At 41.8% G+C, this 17,799-nt stretch overlaps 1 protein-coding gene across 1 annotated transcript in view; it reads right to left on the reverse strand.

The window, feature by feature from the left end:
• Nucleotides 1–17,799, reverse strand: part of KIF26A (kinesin family member 26A) — a 100,264-nt gene that overhangs the window by 41,108 nt on the left and 41,357 nt on the right. The window contains 1 exon segment of the mRNA XM_040558424.1: nucleotides 7,749–7,915. Within this exon segment, the coding sequence (XP_040414358.1) occupies nucleotides 7,749–7,915 (167 nt within the window).

The following is a 17,799-nucleotide window of genomic DNA, read 5'->3' on the forward strand; positions in this document are numbered from 1 at the left end:
TTCTGTCTCCAGGAACAGAGCCTACTAAATTCAGGCTTATCTTCTAATTTATGGGCTAAAGAGAAACGGGATATACCTAAAGCATACACTGTTTTGTTTGGCCTTAATTATAGGCAGTATTATGCTGCCACAGCAACTAGAAAAGCCTAAGCTGCCTGAAGATGATACAAGATACGGCACAATGCTACACACCCTGCCCCGTCTCCTGTCCCCACATAGCACTGTGCTAGGCATGGGTCATGTCTGCACCCCAGGGACAGCTAGTAAATGCATTCCAGCAGCCGCGGCATGGCACCGACAGGATGAGGCAAGCTGTCTGGTGGCACCCGCTCTGTCTGCATTTGCACACCTGTGTGAGGACTTTCTTGCTCTCCCCTGCTCTACGCAGCACGGAAAAAGGGTCTGGGAAGGTGTCTCCCCCTCCAGGAGCATGCAGTGAGCTGGCTGCTCCAGCCCACCAGATTCTGAGGAGAGATTCATGAAGGGGAATTAACACATCTGGCTCCCCCTAAAACACCTGGATGCTTCATCTGCACACCTGTATCTCCTCCCCCAAGCTACAGGTTGATCAGCCACCCTTCCCAACTGGCTTCCAACTGCCATTAAATGGAAGCAAGAGAAAGCGGGGCACTGTAGGGCATTTAATGAAGAAGGACCGATGCTCCTCCGAGTGGCTGTTGTGCTGCATTAATGCCAGACAGTTGTTATGTCCCTGGAAGAGCTCTGTGACTCCCATGATACTGCCACGACGCTGCGAAGTGGAGACAAACCATGCACGCACGGTTCTTTGGATATCTCTGCCAGCAAGGCAGTCTTAACTGGAAAGAGCTGGTACCTTGCTTTCCGGGGTGAAAAAAATTAATTAAAATTAAAATTAAATTCAAATTTAATTTTCCCACGCACCTCAACGTATGATTTCTTGGGTGTGGACTACTCTGAACAAGGCAGCTTTAACAACTGACTCTGCATCTTCCCTTGACTCGTCATTTGCCAAAAATTTACTACAGTTACCCGTAACTATTGCATGCATTTCTGTTTCAGCCTCACAAACTAGCCTGACTACCACAGGTCAGCACTAAAAGGTCTAGCTCAGGACCCAATGAGTCACACATTTTCTTCACCTTCTGGTGAACTACTACTTATTCATAACCTAGTTATCTACTTTAGCTGTCAAAGAGATTTAAATTGTGCCAGCTCTGCACAAAGCCGAGATACCAGCACATCCCAGCAGGGTACAGGGCAAAAGTTTACAGCTATTAAATACAGAAAACTGGTGAACTACATTATGAGCTTAGCAGAAATATAATTCTTGCTTTTAACAGGACAGAGAATGGCAGGCTGAAGTGCTTTAGCTAAAAACATCTTAAACATGGCAACTTAAAAAAAAATAAATGTATGTTTCATTTTTTGCTCTTTTTTTTTTCCCTGCATTAAATTCTGAAAGTACTGATAGTCATGGACTAATCAGGTTTAACAGGTTAGCAGTAATATATGCCTCAAGTGTTCCTAATACATCATAATCGTCTTTCACAGAATTTGCATCACTGTCAAACTGAACTACTGATTTTCAGTTGATGCTTTTAACATGTTTCTATGGTTACTTTCCAAGGTCGCATCACAGACGCCTGAACAGCAGTTCAGAAAGACAAAAGGCATTTTGCATCCTTCACCATATTAAATAATTTATGAAAGTTAAGGCATCCTCACAGAAAAAAAAAATCATAAAAGAATGGTTCTGAGGTTATTTTCTCAGCAACAGTTTGAAGCACAGTAAAATCAATATCTCTACAAAAGCCTTCAGGAGGCAGGCTATTTGACTAATGTTCCAAATGGTACAAAATGCTAAGGAACGTTCCAAGTTTAGATCTATATGCACAAGCCTACATGAACTGCATGAGTGGATCTTAAAGCAGAACATGTAGACATCTAATTTGCTACTGTCAGCTTCATCTTTTAAATCAGGCAGCAACTATTGTCTCAGAAAGGATTCTGAATCTGAAAAAAAATGCAAAAATAAAACTGAAAAAGTGAAGTAAAAATGGTAATGACAGCCTTTATTATTTCCATCGTTTTTCATTCAAAGCCATGCAGATTTCATCTGTCCCCGAAACGTTACAAATTTTGACTAGTGTAATGAAAGCTCGTGCACAAAATATCTGAATCCTCTGCCTACCGCTACACTAGATCAGAGTTTATTGGAACTAATTGAAGTGTCTGAGGCTTGGAACAAAAACACATTAGTCATTTAGTGGTTGTGCTAATATTGCTATGCCTTTCCTCCAGTTTCATTAGATACAGACTGCTTCAATACCCTAATCATATGCTCAGTCACAGCACAATCAGTACACAGAGTACTGACAAGCTGTCCCACCATGCCTAGAGCTGATAAGGTGTCTGCTCTATGAGTAACCTCAATTATTGACTATATTTTATGGTCAATCTAATGACCAAATGCTTATCAGTGAACCATCAGGTGCCTGTAATAGGATAGTGACCCTTAGTTTATATGTACCATTACTGCTCATTAGTGAATAATTAGATTCTTTAATCCACAACTCACAGGCATTACAATATGATGGAATATCCTGAATCAAGAAAAAGACGACTATGCTTATTTTAACTCTTAAGATGTTCAATTACATTACTCAGAGCTTGTATGTTATGTCTGGTTAAGAAAAGCTGCTTGCAAAAAGTGTATCATGTGTAATGTTTTATGTCATGTCTAAATTGACACAGCTTTCCTAAACACGCAGGAATATGACGAGAGTGGAAAGATAATGGGTGTGATTCACCATTATGATTCTCCAGATTTATTAACTGGTTTTAATCTAGCAAAGCCCAACAACACTGCAAATGATATAGAGACCCAGAAACTAGTGAGCGCATACTGAGTGCTATGTTTGGAAGAGTAATTCATCAAACAAAAGCAGGCAGATATGAGGGAAAACAGCTGCATATACACGGCTCCTTCCCTGCGTCAAAGTCAGTGGTCCCGTGGCAGCAAGTGCAACCCTGTGACCAAACCAGCTTGAAAAGACACAAAAATAATCCACTATCAAAGATGATTAATATTTAAGAAAGGCAATGTAATACAGCTTGTCTTCTGCACAACCTTGCTCAGGGTTTCTTGGCTTTATACATCATTCCTTCTAAATTGCTTTGATTCCTCTCAGCTGCCCCATCACTGCTCAAACCTTCCCTCCAGCTCACCTTGGGGCACCAAGGCCAGACAGCCGCGCTCCCACCAAAGCTCCACAACCCCAGCCAGCAGCACAGTCAGCGCTGCCATGACTGCTACCAGCCACCAACAGGCAAAAATCACCCGACGGCTTCAATTTTTAGGGGGCCTTGATTCTTCTCCCAAGGGAGTGGCATGTTCTTTTTAGGCAATTAACCTCTTCCAAAGTGCGCTCCCATTCTCCTCCTCCTCGCTGCCCTTCTGCCTGTTCGTGGAAACACCACAGCCTCTCTTCCCCAGGTGTCCGTCTGACAAAAGACCTGACAGCTTATTACAGCTTTCTACCACAATAAGCCAATATTTGCTTAGCTGTGAGCATAAGAGAATTCAGACCACAGAAGAGTCCTACAGCTATCTTGCATATTTTCACTTGGTAATTGCACATTCAAGTCGCTTATACAAAAAAAAGAGAGACAGAGAAAGAAGAATAAAAAAGGAAAAGGCCCTGGAAACAGGTTCAAAGTGTGGAGCCACTACAGCAGTGAGGCATCACTCACTCCATGCCAATGGTCAAAGCAACCTCCATTTTTCTTAAATCTGAGGAATACTAGGTTAAGCGTCACCTGCATTGTAAGGGTAAACTGGGAACCTCTTCACACCCATCAATACCCATGAGCTGTACTTTTTGCTCAGGCTTTCTTATTCTGACAGTGACCTACTGAGAAGCTGCATTTTCTTCTAAATCCTCCAGTCCTTCAGTAACACGACCATTGAGCAATGTCTGGCAATTTGCTTGTGTGACAGAGACAGACGTTAATCAAAGCTTTTCGCCTTCTATGACAGATCAGAGTGAGGGAAAAAGGCTTAAAAACTGATTTAATTTCTTAATATGCTTCTGTCTGCTGTTTCTAATATTTGGCTTTGATTTTGAATACTTAGCACTTCTGTGCTAGACACTCTGCATTTCTAGGTAATGAATAAAATGCTTTTCTTCCCCCCCCCTTTTTTTTTTTTTGAAAAGCACAACATAATTAATCTTGAAGAAATTAAATATGACATTCAAATGAGAAAGAGCTCTGGATGAATATGTAAATTTTGGCTTCACATATGCTTAACAAAACCAATGCATTCACAGCAAAGACTATCTTAAAGACATTAATTTTAACTACATGTACCTCTCACAACTAGGTAAAGATTTTGCTGTAGTTCTTTTTTTTTTTCCATGTAAGGACATGAACCCTTCTGTATTGTCTTCTGAGTTTGTGACCCTACATACACAAAGCTATAACTCTCACTGAGGAGCAAATTAGAGTAAAAAACAAGTAAACCAAAAAAAAGCTGCACAGACCTCCTCCCTTCCCAGGAACAAGCCAGCCCACAAGCAAGAGTCAAAGGGTGCTATTTCACTGAATAGAGACTCTAGTTTTAATGTGAAAAATACATTTATCTGCTGCCAGCAAACCATGCCACAGCCCAAAAGCTAATTGTGCTAGGACCTGTACAAACACAGTTAATGCTACTTCATGAAGAAGACAACTGGAAGCCTTTATTCATGTGAAAAATTCTGGATCTACTGTTACTGCTGCTAAGTAAATCACAGACACAGCTTCCACAAGAAACCTACGAAGACTTTGTCGTCCGAACTAACCATGCACCCCAATACACTGAGAGTTAATATACATGCGTATTTTTGCCTAGCTAGTTTATTTCTATGACAAAACCGCCCTTTTCCCAAGGAAAAGTCCCATCTACTTTCGCTTTTTCGAAAGGACTCCTGTGAAGATGGAAGTACTCAGTAGAGTTGTTCAAAAAGAGGGCAGGATTTTAGAAAAAAAGGTGTGTACAAAATCATCAATATATTAACTGCATTTATTCCAGTAGCAAACAAGGAAAAAAAATGTGCCAGGCTCTGCACAACTCAAGTAACAGACTGGCTCTGCTATCAAGTTCACAGTTTAAGTGGCTGAGAGGAGAAGGATGGTAAGGAAAGAATTAGAAATTACAATGAATAGGGACTGCAGCATAATGCCAATGCCATTTTATCTCAAGGTGCTTGCTTGGTCTTTTATCTCAAGGTGCTTGCTGGGAGAGAATTAGCTGAATGAGAGATGAAGGACAGAGAAAAGGATGATGCTGCAAAGGATTCAAAGGCAGGGATGACCTTCCACCAAGTGCTGTAAACTGGATGGTGCAAAGGGATGGAAGAGATGGGACTGGAAAGGTTAGATCAAATAACCCTGATATCCTACCAGGACTGAAGAAAATCACTGGAACCATTGATATCCTTCTACTACAATTTCTGCTAGCATCTGTCTCTCTTCACCCCTGAAGATTTCCTCCTCTTCCTCTCCTCTTGGCCTGAGAGCTACATACCTCAGGATTGAGAGGAAGAGGCAGCACCAAAGCTTTGTTCTGTAGGTCCCCGTGGCAGGAGGCATCAGAAGCAAAGGGGGAGCAGCAGGAGAAGGTTAAGGCCAATGGGGATGGAGACGCCTGGCCAGGACTAGGCAATGGTATCCACCTGAGAACCTGCTCAACATATGTGCAACTGCCGTGGATCAAACTGAATCTCTCTCCCCCTACTTTCATATGATTTTCTGCATTTCAATCTGTGTTTTCAATAACTGAACTTGTTTCTTGAATGCTTGCTTTTAGGGAACAAAAGATTCTTAAATGGGCTATGGAAGACTGAGAAATTAATGCTGCAACGCATTGTGATTAAAGATCATGAAAATGCTACAAAACTACTTCAGGTAACTGATAACTGTTAAAAGAAAGAAACGCACAAGTGCTTTGTGCAAAAAAAAAAATCAGCCAGTCCTATTATTTGGTTAAAATTTGAAGGGAATTTTGAACAGAGGAAACATGGGTAGGGAATAAGCAATGCACTAATGGGTATTAAAATGTTTTAGCTAGCACATAGCTGCTAAAGCTATAAAACTCCAGCTCACTCAGGGCAAAGACAGATTCATGAGAAGCAATTAGGGCCTAATCCAATATACAGTGATGTCATTTGAAGTCTTGCTGTTGACTTCAAGAATCTTTGAATTAAGCCAATGACAATCATTAGCAAGGATCCATCTCTTTACAACAAAACCAGAAATGCATTTTGCTGACCACTGACAGAATTATCACGGGAAGGAAAACATTTGGGATGTTATTTCAGATTATTATGCACCAATTTCTTTCTTTCAATTCTAAGTGGGTTGTTTTATTTTCTGAATTCTCCAGCTTAGCTAATGTAAAGTTAGCCTTTACATTAGTTTAGAACATACAGATTCACCCTGAAAAAAAAAGTAGTTTAAACTAAATCAGACTGTTCATACCCACAATATGAAATACTGTAATAAAAGCTGTAATGCTGTCCACTCTAGGTATGTTAGAGTGGATTCATCTGTCCTTATTTAGGTAACTAAAAAAAAAAAAGCCACAAATGTCTAACTGAGCTTTTCCCCTTAATTTCCTCTCTACTTCCACTAACTTCAGGCAACTATCTCAAATGGATTATTCTCTGTTGTCAACCATTTCTGTGTTGACTTTAAGCCTGCAGGCACAGACTCAATGCTAGAACTTCCATACGCAATACTTGGGGTAGACCCTTCCCAGTCTCTTGTGTACATAGGCATGGTGGTATGTAGGCGTATAATGGTTCAGACTCATTGTACCATGGTCTTCTCTAACAGGACTTGGGAAGCTGAGCTCTTTTTGAGATCAGATTATAACTTACACTAAACTTCCTTTTCTGTTTTTTGATGTTGCAAAAAGAATTAAAGATCAAGGAAAGAGAAACAATACATTTTTTACATGATAAAAACGATCGTTAGTGCATAAATTTTACTTTAATGCCATTCACAGACATACGTTATTCAATATTGTGTAAAAACATGCTCAGTTCTGAATTAAAAAAGGAGTTTGGAATGCAAGTACAAAGCCCTGAATTTTGTTGTTTTAAATACCATCTGCTTGAGAGCACATTGCATTTAATCAACAGTGCTAATTACAACAAACATTTCACAAACAAAACCAACAGCTTATTTTCATTATAAGACCCAAGAACCAAAAAAAAAAAGATCGTTCTAGGCTGCTGCTAAAAAACTAATGTCTTAAATTGTTTTAACTGTTGTTACCAACTGCAGGGAAAAAAAAACTTCCATTTGCACATCCAGCCATGCTACTGAATAAAAATGCAAATAAAAACCTAATTTTGATCAGAGTGGAAAAGCTTCATTACTTCAGCTTCTGCTTCAAGGAAACCTACTCAATAACAGATTGAGGCTACAGGTAGAAATGTCCATTAAGGACTAGACAAAGACCAGCACAGCACATATTATTGGGTTTTGATCAAATGAGGTTCCTGCTCAGGCATCCAGAGTGAGAAAGGGGATGTCACCATCACATCCCTGCTCCCCTGTGGCAGTAGAAAGCTACAGTCACAACCACAGGACCAACTCTACCTCTCAGCAACCAGCACCAAATGCTCCACCTTCTACCTGCAGCAAAGACTCAAAGCATTTCACAACCATTTGAACACCCATGAGCATTTACAGAAAACAGAAAAATGACAAACTACCTTATGAAGAATGAAGCTGCAGCTGAGGTACCTGCCGAGACCCCGGATGGAGCCACCAAGCTCTGGGAGGCCACTGAGCCACCTGTTCCCGTGGGGTCCGAGTTGTTCTGCCCTGAGCTGACCTGAACGCTGGGTCCATCCCGGCCACTTTCTGATGCTGTTTCTGCCTGGAAAAAAGAGAAAAAACACGTACACAGGTTAATACTCTTGCATGACATGGAGCAATTACATACAGTGCTTCCAAAGAGTGTCTTTGCAAGGGCAAACGTGAAGACCAACAGTGGCTGAGGAGAGACACAAGTGGACAGGCGTACCACAGAAGGTCCTGCAACAGAGAAGGTAAAAACCATGACTGTAACAGACAAGCAGAATAACACAGAGACCTATTGTGATGGGTAATGTGCAGTTAAATAGTTTGACAGGCATGAAGAAATGGAAAACGATAAGCAGAACCCATTGTTTTACAGTGTTATTTGGGAGCTGGCAGAGCTGTTTATCTGGTTCAGTTGTAACTGTCAGGAATTATTTCTCAGTGGCACATCATCTATGAGACCTATCTGTGTAAGAGGAACTAACCAAACGGTCACATTTGTAACGTGTTTCCACATGAATAACTCCAGGAACTAAATAAAAAAAATGATTTTTTAAAATATGTATACAGCCCTGCTTGTCTGCATTTTGCATCTTAGCAGCACAAGTACCTGGCATTTTTGTCTCCTGCAAACTGTTCCAGTGGGAAAAGAGGAGTGGCTGGAGATGCATCTTCTCCAGCATAACCTATCTGTGGTATCTGAGACAGAGTCTGGAAGGAGGTGGTTGTTTGGGGATTTTGCCAAAAAATCAGACATTTGTATTGTGAAATTGTGTCACGTCGACATCATCATGCCAAGGCCACTACCTCCTTCAGAATCAAGTTCAATTAAGTCCCATCAGTCAAATACTCATTGACAGTGCTGGGAAGGACTCATTTTAGGGAGAACCTGCTCTCTGTCTAGGAGTACTAAAGATTTAATTAAAGAAGACACCACAATAAATATTTCTCAAAAGAGTTAATTGCTTCATGTATGATAATATATGATATTTCTGTCATCTGAAATACTACTTTGACATTTCCCACTAATTAGCTAAATAAATTACGGAAAAGGAGACAGCCTTGTAATGAAGCACAAACGCAATTAAGTACTTCCTGGGACGCCACCAAATTTTAAATTTTGTGCTGCCATAGATCATGTTTTACAACTACAGATACACAGACTCGGTATCAGTGCCTTCCCAGCTATGCACACCCTCAACTTCCTCATACAATAAAAAAACAGACTTGTTCTCATGAGAACTGAGGTAACCCCGTTATTAGGTATCAACTATAAGAAAACTCTGCCAACCAAGCAGTGTTTGACTGATGCATGAAAGGCTGTCTGGAGTTTCATTTGGACTCATTCCCATAGGTTCTGAGTGCTGAATTCCCAGTTCCCAGAGAAGTCAAGAAGAAGAAAGTGCACTCAGCTCTTCCAAACGTCTACTCTTTAAAGATTAATATTATCAGTATTATGGAGTGGCTGACTAATGCTTTACCCTAGACTGCCACACCAAAAAGCACTTTTATAGACCTCACCTAAGAGATCTGAGGCTGAGACACAGAACAATATTCACACAGATTAACTTAATCCTAGTGAAGTTATTTGTGCTAAAAGCCTAACTTGAAGCTTTAAATAACCCTCTACAAAATCCCTTCACTTTGTCATACAGAAGTCTCAGGAGATCAAATATTTTAGCAATGCAGGTAAAAAAGCTGAGACCAAACACCACTAGAGGTCAAGAATGGCACAAAAAAAATGGTGTGCCAGCAACACACACTCAGAAAAATGAAAACTATCCCTGCCACGATCTACTGGTGTTAAACCACCACACATGGACAGCCAGGAACTGAGATACCTGGAAAAGGATGAGATCTGCTCATGCGGTTAGTTGCTAAAAATTAAGTAATGGAGTAAGGAGGACTGTGAGGTAGGTGGTGAATAAAACAGGTACTAGAGCATGAACAAATTGAAGCAGCAAGTGTATGCTATTAACCTACACCAACTATGGAAAGTATATGGCATAACGAAAAAAGAAAAAAAGCAGACTGGGAAAGATCCAAACGTGCCACCTTCTGAGTTAGCCAAACCAATGCAAAGCGCTACTAATAAGCAGAGCTTACTATGGGCTTAGCAATGTATGAATTAAGCAATCTGCACCAGATGCACAGGAGAATAACCAGCAGAAGAACACGTGACACAGAAGTCACAGAAACAATCAAATGCTGATGAGGAAAAGGCAGACTTACGATCTTTGACCTAAGCTGCTGCATCAGCTCTAACACCAGGCTGCCCCGTGTCGCTACTGGCACACACGGTGCTATGCTTCACCCTGGGCTTCACCCAATTAAGCAATCTGAGTGATGAAAGTAGAGTTATACAGCAAAGCGATGAAGCCAGGTGGAGCAAGACTGGTTCCTGAAGAGAAGGGGTGAGAAATGCTGGAGCTGGTACATGGGCCTTGCAGATTGGCATGCCAAGGGCCTGCCATGCCCAGCAGCCAACAAGAGAGGGAAACCCTACCAGCAGCCACTGCCAGACTAACATTAGTGCTTGAATATTCCCACATGTTCTGCCAGGAAAACAACCACAACCCTCCGTCACGTGCACTGTCTCAGATTAAAAATTACAGGGTCAAGCTGAATTCCTCAGATGTATTTTTCCATTCACTTTTAATGGAGCTGTATTAGACAGTGGGATTTTGAAACAAAGAAAAGCACATTTAAACAACATATTGAAAAAGGAATGCAAAAGCAACATGTTTCTAACCTATCATACTCATGCATAACCTAAGTGACAGCATAATCTGAAGTTAAAACTAAAATCTGTAGAGTTAGCATGAAACTTCAGGGAATTTTACAGCAAAGCAGGCTAGATTTACAAGAACTGACAGGAATCTGTTAACCAGACCAGGTTTTGCTTCTTTGTAAACACTCCACTTGTCTTCTGACAGGTCAGTTCCCATGAAGCTATTCACATTTAACAAAAAACATAAGAAATTGATAACATACATGCTTTCTTCAGCACTTTTTTTCTTCTATGAGAATTTAAAAGCCCACATTTCTTAGAGACCAATGATTGTGGGTATATCAGGCATCTAACTTGAAATATCCAAATCAAACCTCATTTTTCAGATAGCAGATGGTTTATACTTTTCAACCACCAGTTTGCTAGCCAACGTATCTAAACTGGATATCTGTAAATTGCCATTCCCAGAATCATTAGACACTTCTAAAACTCAAACTGTAATTTTTAGGTAATTTTGGCAGTATTATTCACAGTTCTGTGCATTTAATTTATATCAAAGGAGGATGAGGGGAAGCTAAGGAGAATGCATTGACTCTTGTAGAGAGAAAAGTGAAATAAGACATGCGAGATAAAAAATTCATCATAGGACTAGCGTGGAAGACAATCCATACCTTTTTCACTAAGTCTTCAATTACTCAATTAGAATTCTTAAACACTGCAGGAAAACTGATGCTACCTCTCAGTGAGAAGCTGGAAAAAAAGCCAGACAAGCTCTTCCAAGTTTAAGATTCAAGGACTGCTCGTACCATACAAAGTGGAAGGACTTTCCAGCTCAACCATGTTCAGCTCACTATGGGAGTGACATCTCTCAGCTGATGAGGAGGGCAGGGTCAGCTTTCCTACAGGCACTTGCAGCATCCCTATCCAAGGCAACATTTCAGCATGGGTAAATAAGTTGGGAGCTCACTTCAGCTTTCCAAATGGGAGATGGCTACATGGCTAAACGCTGATAGCCACATTCCCATCTTGCCCATTTTCAGCTCTGTGCATGGTTTGCAGATTTGGTGGAAACCAGGCGGGCAGCCCCATTGGCACAGGGACCAAACAGGCACATGGCTGCCCAGGAGGACATGTCCTGAGACACCTCCAGGCTGCAATCCCACACACTTGCTCCTGCATTTAAGCTCCTAAATCCTTTCATTTCTTCTGGAAAATTGGACATCTGAGGCTGGCCCACCTCAGCCCTAGGGGACCTAGGGGACCCAGGTGAGTGAAGCACAGAAAGGCAAAGATGGATCACAGGGAAGAAGAGAAATCAGACTGCCTGAGGACAACAGCAAACCAGGGAGGACACAAACATTAGGAGAAACAGCTCCATGGGCACATCCCTCCTTGCAGCTGCATACCAGGACTGTTACTGGTTCAAGAAAATCCAGTTCAGGTATGAGGAAATTTGTCAGGTCCTAGTCATTTGCCCTGAGGCAGAAACACTAAACACAGATAAATCGGACCCTCCTGCACACTCCAGTTTGTCACAGTATGGTTTCTCCTTGTGTCACTTACAGATGCTGAAGGGGTACAAGTGAGGTAAGTGAGCTTTGTTTTTAAATTAAGCATGGGAATTACCTCATGCCTCTCCTTCATCTCAATCCATGCTCTTCTGGGAACTGCCTGTGGAAAATATTTCTCTAGAGGAACAGGAGCAGCTCTGCAGGGTGTTTTTTAAGCACACAAGTTTGCACAGGGAGAAGACTCCAGCATGTGGCTGAAAGGGAACTGCGCTTCTCTGTTTACTAAATTCTCATAAATCACTCATGATCAAACACAGAAATCACAACCCTGTCACTATAAAGTGTTACTGAATATTTTAAACATCACAAGCCTCCATCCAGAGATTAATGGTTTTTATTTTCTAAGAAAAAGTTGGGTGTGACAAAATCCATTAACCCTCTGGAAAGCAGCCAATCCTCAAAGGAAGGATTTCCAAAACTGCTCTGTACGGCTCCTTCCCTTTACTCTGAAGCCACAGAGGAACTGGTACCAGTAACAGCACAGCAAGGGCAAGGGTTGAAAATATGACACCAGGTGTTTTGCAGGTTCATGCATGCCAATGTCTCTGCGCTTCATATCAGTGCCTGCGTCAGTGACAGGAGGGTTTTGGCATGCCCATCCTGAGGGCATGGGAGCACAGCTGGATGGGCTGCATTTTGGCTGGCAGCATCCACACGTGCAACTGAGGTTGGCAGGTCCATAGCAAGCAACCGCAGCACAGATTGCTCCTGGTTAAATTGCCCGAAGGCTCAGGGCGAGGGCAAGAAGAGACAGAGGTAACCTGACATCCTCGGGCTGCGGAGATGGGCTGGGCAGAGCAGGGCAGCCCCCGCCCCATCCCCGATTCCCAGCACATGGGCTCCCTGCTGTGACCAGGTGGCAGGAAACATCTGTCCAGGTTTAAACAAGTCAGGCTTGTCTAAGTCACACTGTAGAAAGGTTGGCCATAGATAAATTTCCAGGTATGCAGTATGCTGTCATTACCATCTAAAGGGCAATTACAACTCTAACAAGCTCTTAGCAAGTCTGAAGTGCAAAGCCAAAAACTAAGCCATAATGTTTCCACTTTCCTGAGTATTTCCATTCTCTGGACATTGATCTTTGTTCACAGACCCCCAAAAAAGCCAAATTAGGTGCTGTTACTTTGTCCCTGCAACTTGTGCAAAATGTGAGCCTGGTGACAGGCAAAAAGCAAACACAGGAAGATAAAAATCCACGCAGAGAAAAATAGATCATTCCCTGGTCAGCACTGTGATTGTAAAAGAAAATCAGAAGTCTGGATAGAGCTGCAAAAGAAAGTAATCAGATACAATGTCTAAGTGGAAGTATTAATACTTTGTCCTTAAGGATGAATTCACAGAAGTGGGAAGGGAAAAAATTACAAAAACATATGTCTGATAGACATCAGTGTAACCAAAGTCAGAACTCAATACCATTTATTTTATTTCCAAAAACTGGTCCCATAATGAAAGCATTCAGCAGAATTTCACTAGTGAATCACAGGTGAAGCTCTAGCAAGATCAAGCCTCAGTCTCTGCTGAGGCATCCCCCCTCTCCCATGCTGTTTTTACCCCTTTTCAACTCACAGACAGACCAGCAGAATTTTAAGTATTCACTTTAACTTGCTATTTTCCACTTTTAGACTAGAACGTCACAGCCAATTAAACTGTAAAAACTGCTTGATTTAACAATTTTACAATATATTAAGGTTATTGTTTGTATATGGTAAAATAATAACTCCCCCCCTACATGATTTATGCTAAAATCCTTATGACCTACTAGCTGGAACAAATGTGACGTAAATCTCTACCTGGGCAATGCTCATGCTATAAACCCTCCTTCCCCTCAAGCACGGATAAGTCCTGCATACATCTTCTACGTGAAATGTCTCCCTCCCAGGTTGACCAGCATCACATAAAGTTAACCGTGCAGCATACATCAGGTTGAAGTGAAACGTGTTCTAGATAAACTTTTTACTATCCTTTGACAATGTTTCTGCTGGGGCTCATTATAAAATAACTAGGGCATTTTATAACTACAATACACTATTGAAGTCATTTTACAACCTGCAGCTGCGGTGTGGTAACAGGAATGCCTAAACCTGTACTTTCAGACTTTGAGTCGCACTGAACACACGATGCTCATAAAATGCAGAGCATAACATCCCTTCCCCCAGTCCAGATTTTCTATGAGAGTTACTAATGCCTGGCTTATTGTTGATCTCTAAAGATGAGGCAGAAGGGGAAAATCACACAAAAGTAGAATTAAACAGAAATAGGAAAGCCCGTTTACTATCAGACAGGAAAGCAATGTAGGAGACCCAAAGGCAACCTCAGAGCCCTTTCTTTTTGGACTAATACCTGAATTACGAACACAGTTTAAGGTTTTAGATTTTCACTATCAGAAATCATGAGCAGTCTGTGCTTCATGGAAGGACATCACTGTTCAGCTGCAGGACATGAACACCCAAAGTACTTCCAGCACTGATGTCTTTAGTAATACAAGGAAGAAGAGGCAGCTTTTTTCCCCTATGACCAGGGGCTCCTGATATCATCCCATCCCACACCTCAGCTAAACTGTGTTGTTAGGTTCCAGAGAGATTTATGAAGGTTGTGGGCAAGCCTCCTTTTCCTCCGAAGCACCCATTCCTTCCTTCAGTCTTCTCATGTTCCCAGGCAGGAAGGTCTCTGCAGCCAGGGCTCTGGTACTACAAAGATGCCGGGGGCAATGACGAACCTGCAGCCCTCCCACTTCCCTTCACACCTTTGCAATGACACCATCCCCTCTCATTCTCACACAGCCTTCTACGGCCAGAGCTTCAGCACCCACACAAGTGGCCTCACATTTCAACCACGGAGAACAGCAGTGCAGGAAGATGCAGCAAGCAATGCTCTCTTTATCCTCCTTCACAGCTCTCTGACCACCAATCACACAAACGTCACCCCTCCCAACTGCACGTGCAAAACCCACCACTGAGAAAGTTGGGGAACATGAAAAAGAGGTATCAAGAAGGGCATAGACCCTGCTGAATATAAACACACTCAAAATCAGGACTTTACATGTGCAGTCAGTTTAAAGCAACCAGACTAGAGGAACTGTTTCTTCTAATGCCTCAAGGCAAGCATCAGAAAATGCTGCTCAAAGCCCTCTCTGTTGACATGTATTACAATAGCTACAGCCTCCAAAGCCAAAATACATAGCTGTGTACTGCTCAGGGTATTTTAATTTACCATTGTGGTCAAAATTAAAAATGAACTGTTTATTCAAATGGAGAAATATACAGTTGAATCCCTGCTTTTTGTCAGAGGCTGATATGAGCAAGCAAAGGAATTCATTAACAAGCTCACAATAGTGCAAATTTCCATTAGCTTAGGATTTGTCTTCCTACTAGAAGACAAATGCTTTTCCATTAGGACTGACTTCCGCAGGCCACAAACATCTCTAACAACAAAGCACAGGACACGTGCAGACCTTTGAAGCAGAAGAACTTATGTCGCCTTCCTGATGCTGCAGTAAAATACAATTTCTCAATGACTTTAGGCAACTCAACCAAGGTTTCACCATGCCTTGCTTTCTCTATTCTACAAAATGGAATAATCATGTTCCCAAGAATTACAGGTCCTTATTATTACAATTTGAATATATTTATTATGTTATTATAATGATTGACATATAATGTCAGCAAATAAAAGGCAAATGTGGCCAGAAGACTGTCATACCTGATTTTTTTTTCAATCATGCTTGAAGTGCTTATATGTCACATATAACTGCTTTAAAGAGAGCATCCCTCAAGAACAATTTACCTGACAGCTACTAAGTACAGGGCACCCATTGCCTAGTATCTCACTTGAAGAGATACAAGCCCTAGCTACATGAAGAGGGCAACAAAGATGGTGAAGGGTCTGGATGTATGAGGAGCAGCTGAGATCTCTTGGTTTGTTCACCCAGAGAGGGCTTAGAGGCGACCTCATCGCAGCCCTTCCAACTCGGGATCTTCTGTGAATGTTGAACTCAGATCTGGTAGTTACAGCTCATGGAAGATCTAAGAGTTATTGGCAGTTTTCTGAAACCTGTAGTTCAAGATGTAGCAGCAGCTAAGAAAACACCAGATTTTGGACATCACAATGCAGGGTACTAAGAACAAAGAAGGAGGGTGTCCACATTTTGAGTAGCTGGTGCAGTTCTAGTCCTGCATCTGAATACAGAGGTAGTGGAGTTATGGAAATGACAGGCAAACAAGTCTGTCAAATGGTCGAGAGGATGGATCAGCTGCCTTAGGAGGAGAGATGAAAGAGGCTGGGACTATCTCTTAGAGAAGGGAAGGCTGAGAGGCATCTGTCTGAGGTCTACCAAGTCACTGAGGTAGTGGATAAGCTGAATGAAGAATTGCTGTTCACCCACACTTGTATTACGAGGTACAGGTGACAGCCAATGAAACTAATTGGGTCTAAGTTTAAAGGTGATGAAAGAAAGTGAGTACTTCTTTGTACTAGGGTAGCAAACTCATGGAACCTGCTGACAAAGGTGGTCGTGGAGGCACAGAATGTCAGCAGGCTCAGAGAAGAATTGGATAAATTCCTGGACAACGGGCCTATAAGCAGAGACAGAGAGGTAACAGACAGAGGTGTGTCCCTCAGACCTCCCCAGCTGTTCAGGCTGAGTGTTATGAGCAGAATGCAGAAAGCAGCCAGGCTCCACAGCTCTCCCTAAACACCTTTTGTTGTTCCACTGCTGGAGACAGCCCTGGGCAAGATGTGCTGCAGCTCACACCCAGTAGGATATTTCTTATGTTCTTATCATTCACATCCATCTTTTCACTAGTCTTTCGTAGCTTAACAAGAAGCAGGGAGGCTGTGCAACTCCCATAGGACCCCACAAGTACTTCAGAGTCATCAGGAGAGGCTGATCAGAAGGAAGACAGTATCTGCACAGCTACTCTGCAGAGATCAGCTAAACTCAGACCCTTCCCAAGGCAAGCATCATGAGGGCCCCGTCTCCCCATCTTCATCCTCTCACTATCTTCTCCCTACAACAGCTGACTGCCTTGACCAACTTTACCACCCTGACTTTTGAGAAGCAGAAGGGGGAGAACCTCTGAATAGCAGACCCACGATCTTTGCCCAACAGCACCAAAAACACAGCAACAGGCTCCTGCCTATGTCACCTTTCAAACACTTCCTTCAAATTAGTTATCAGAAAAGAACAAGCTTGTCCTATTTTGAGACAGTGGAAGCTGTGCAAACCCAGAGGAATTAACTCATAAGCATTCAAGCATCAAACTAAAGCAGTAATAAAAAAATTGGCCAACTTCGGAAAAAGGCAAAACTGCAACATCAATTTGTATAATGATTTATATGGACTCACTTCCCTAGAAGTATTTCATGCTCAAATCTTACAAGTACTACTTTAAGATTCAAAGCAAACCTCTAATTATTGATCCTTCGTTACACTGGGAAATTACCTCATCGCAGTTTTAAAGTTCTATTTATAAGTCTAATAATCTCATCATTGATTACTGTGACTGTACTCTAATTATAAATCCATTATCTCCCCAGCAATGAAATAAAATCAATAATGCACATAAATGGAAAAGAAGGAATTTAAATGCATACATTAACGTCACTTCAACTAGCACTGTTTTATGCACCATCTCTAACAAAACTGTGTCACATCATTAG

Source organism: Cygnus olor, chromosome 5 (assembly GCF_009769625.2).
Source record: "Cygnus olor isolate bCygOlo1 chromosome 5, bCygOlo1.pri.v2, whole genome shotgun sequence".
Lineage (NCBI taxonomy): Eukaryota > Metazoa > Chordata > Aves > Anseriformes > Anatidae > Cygnus > Cygnus olor.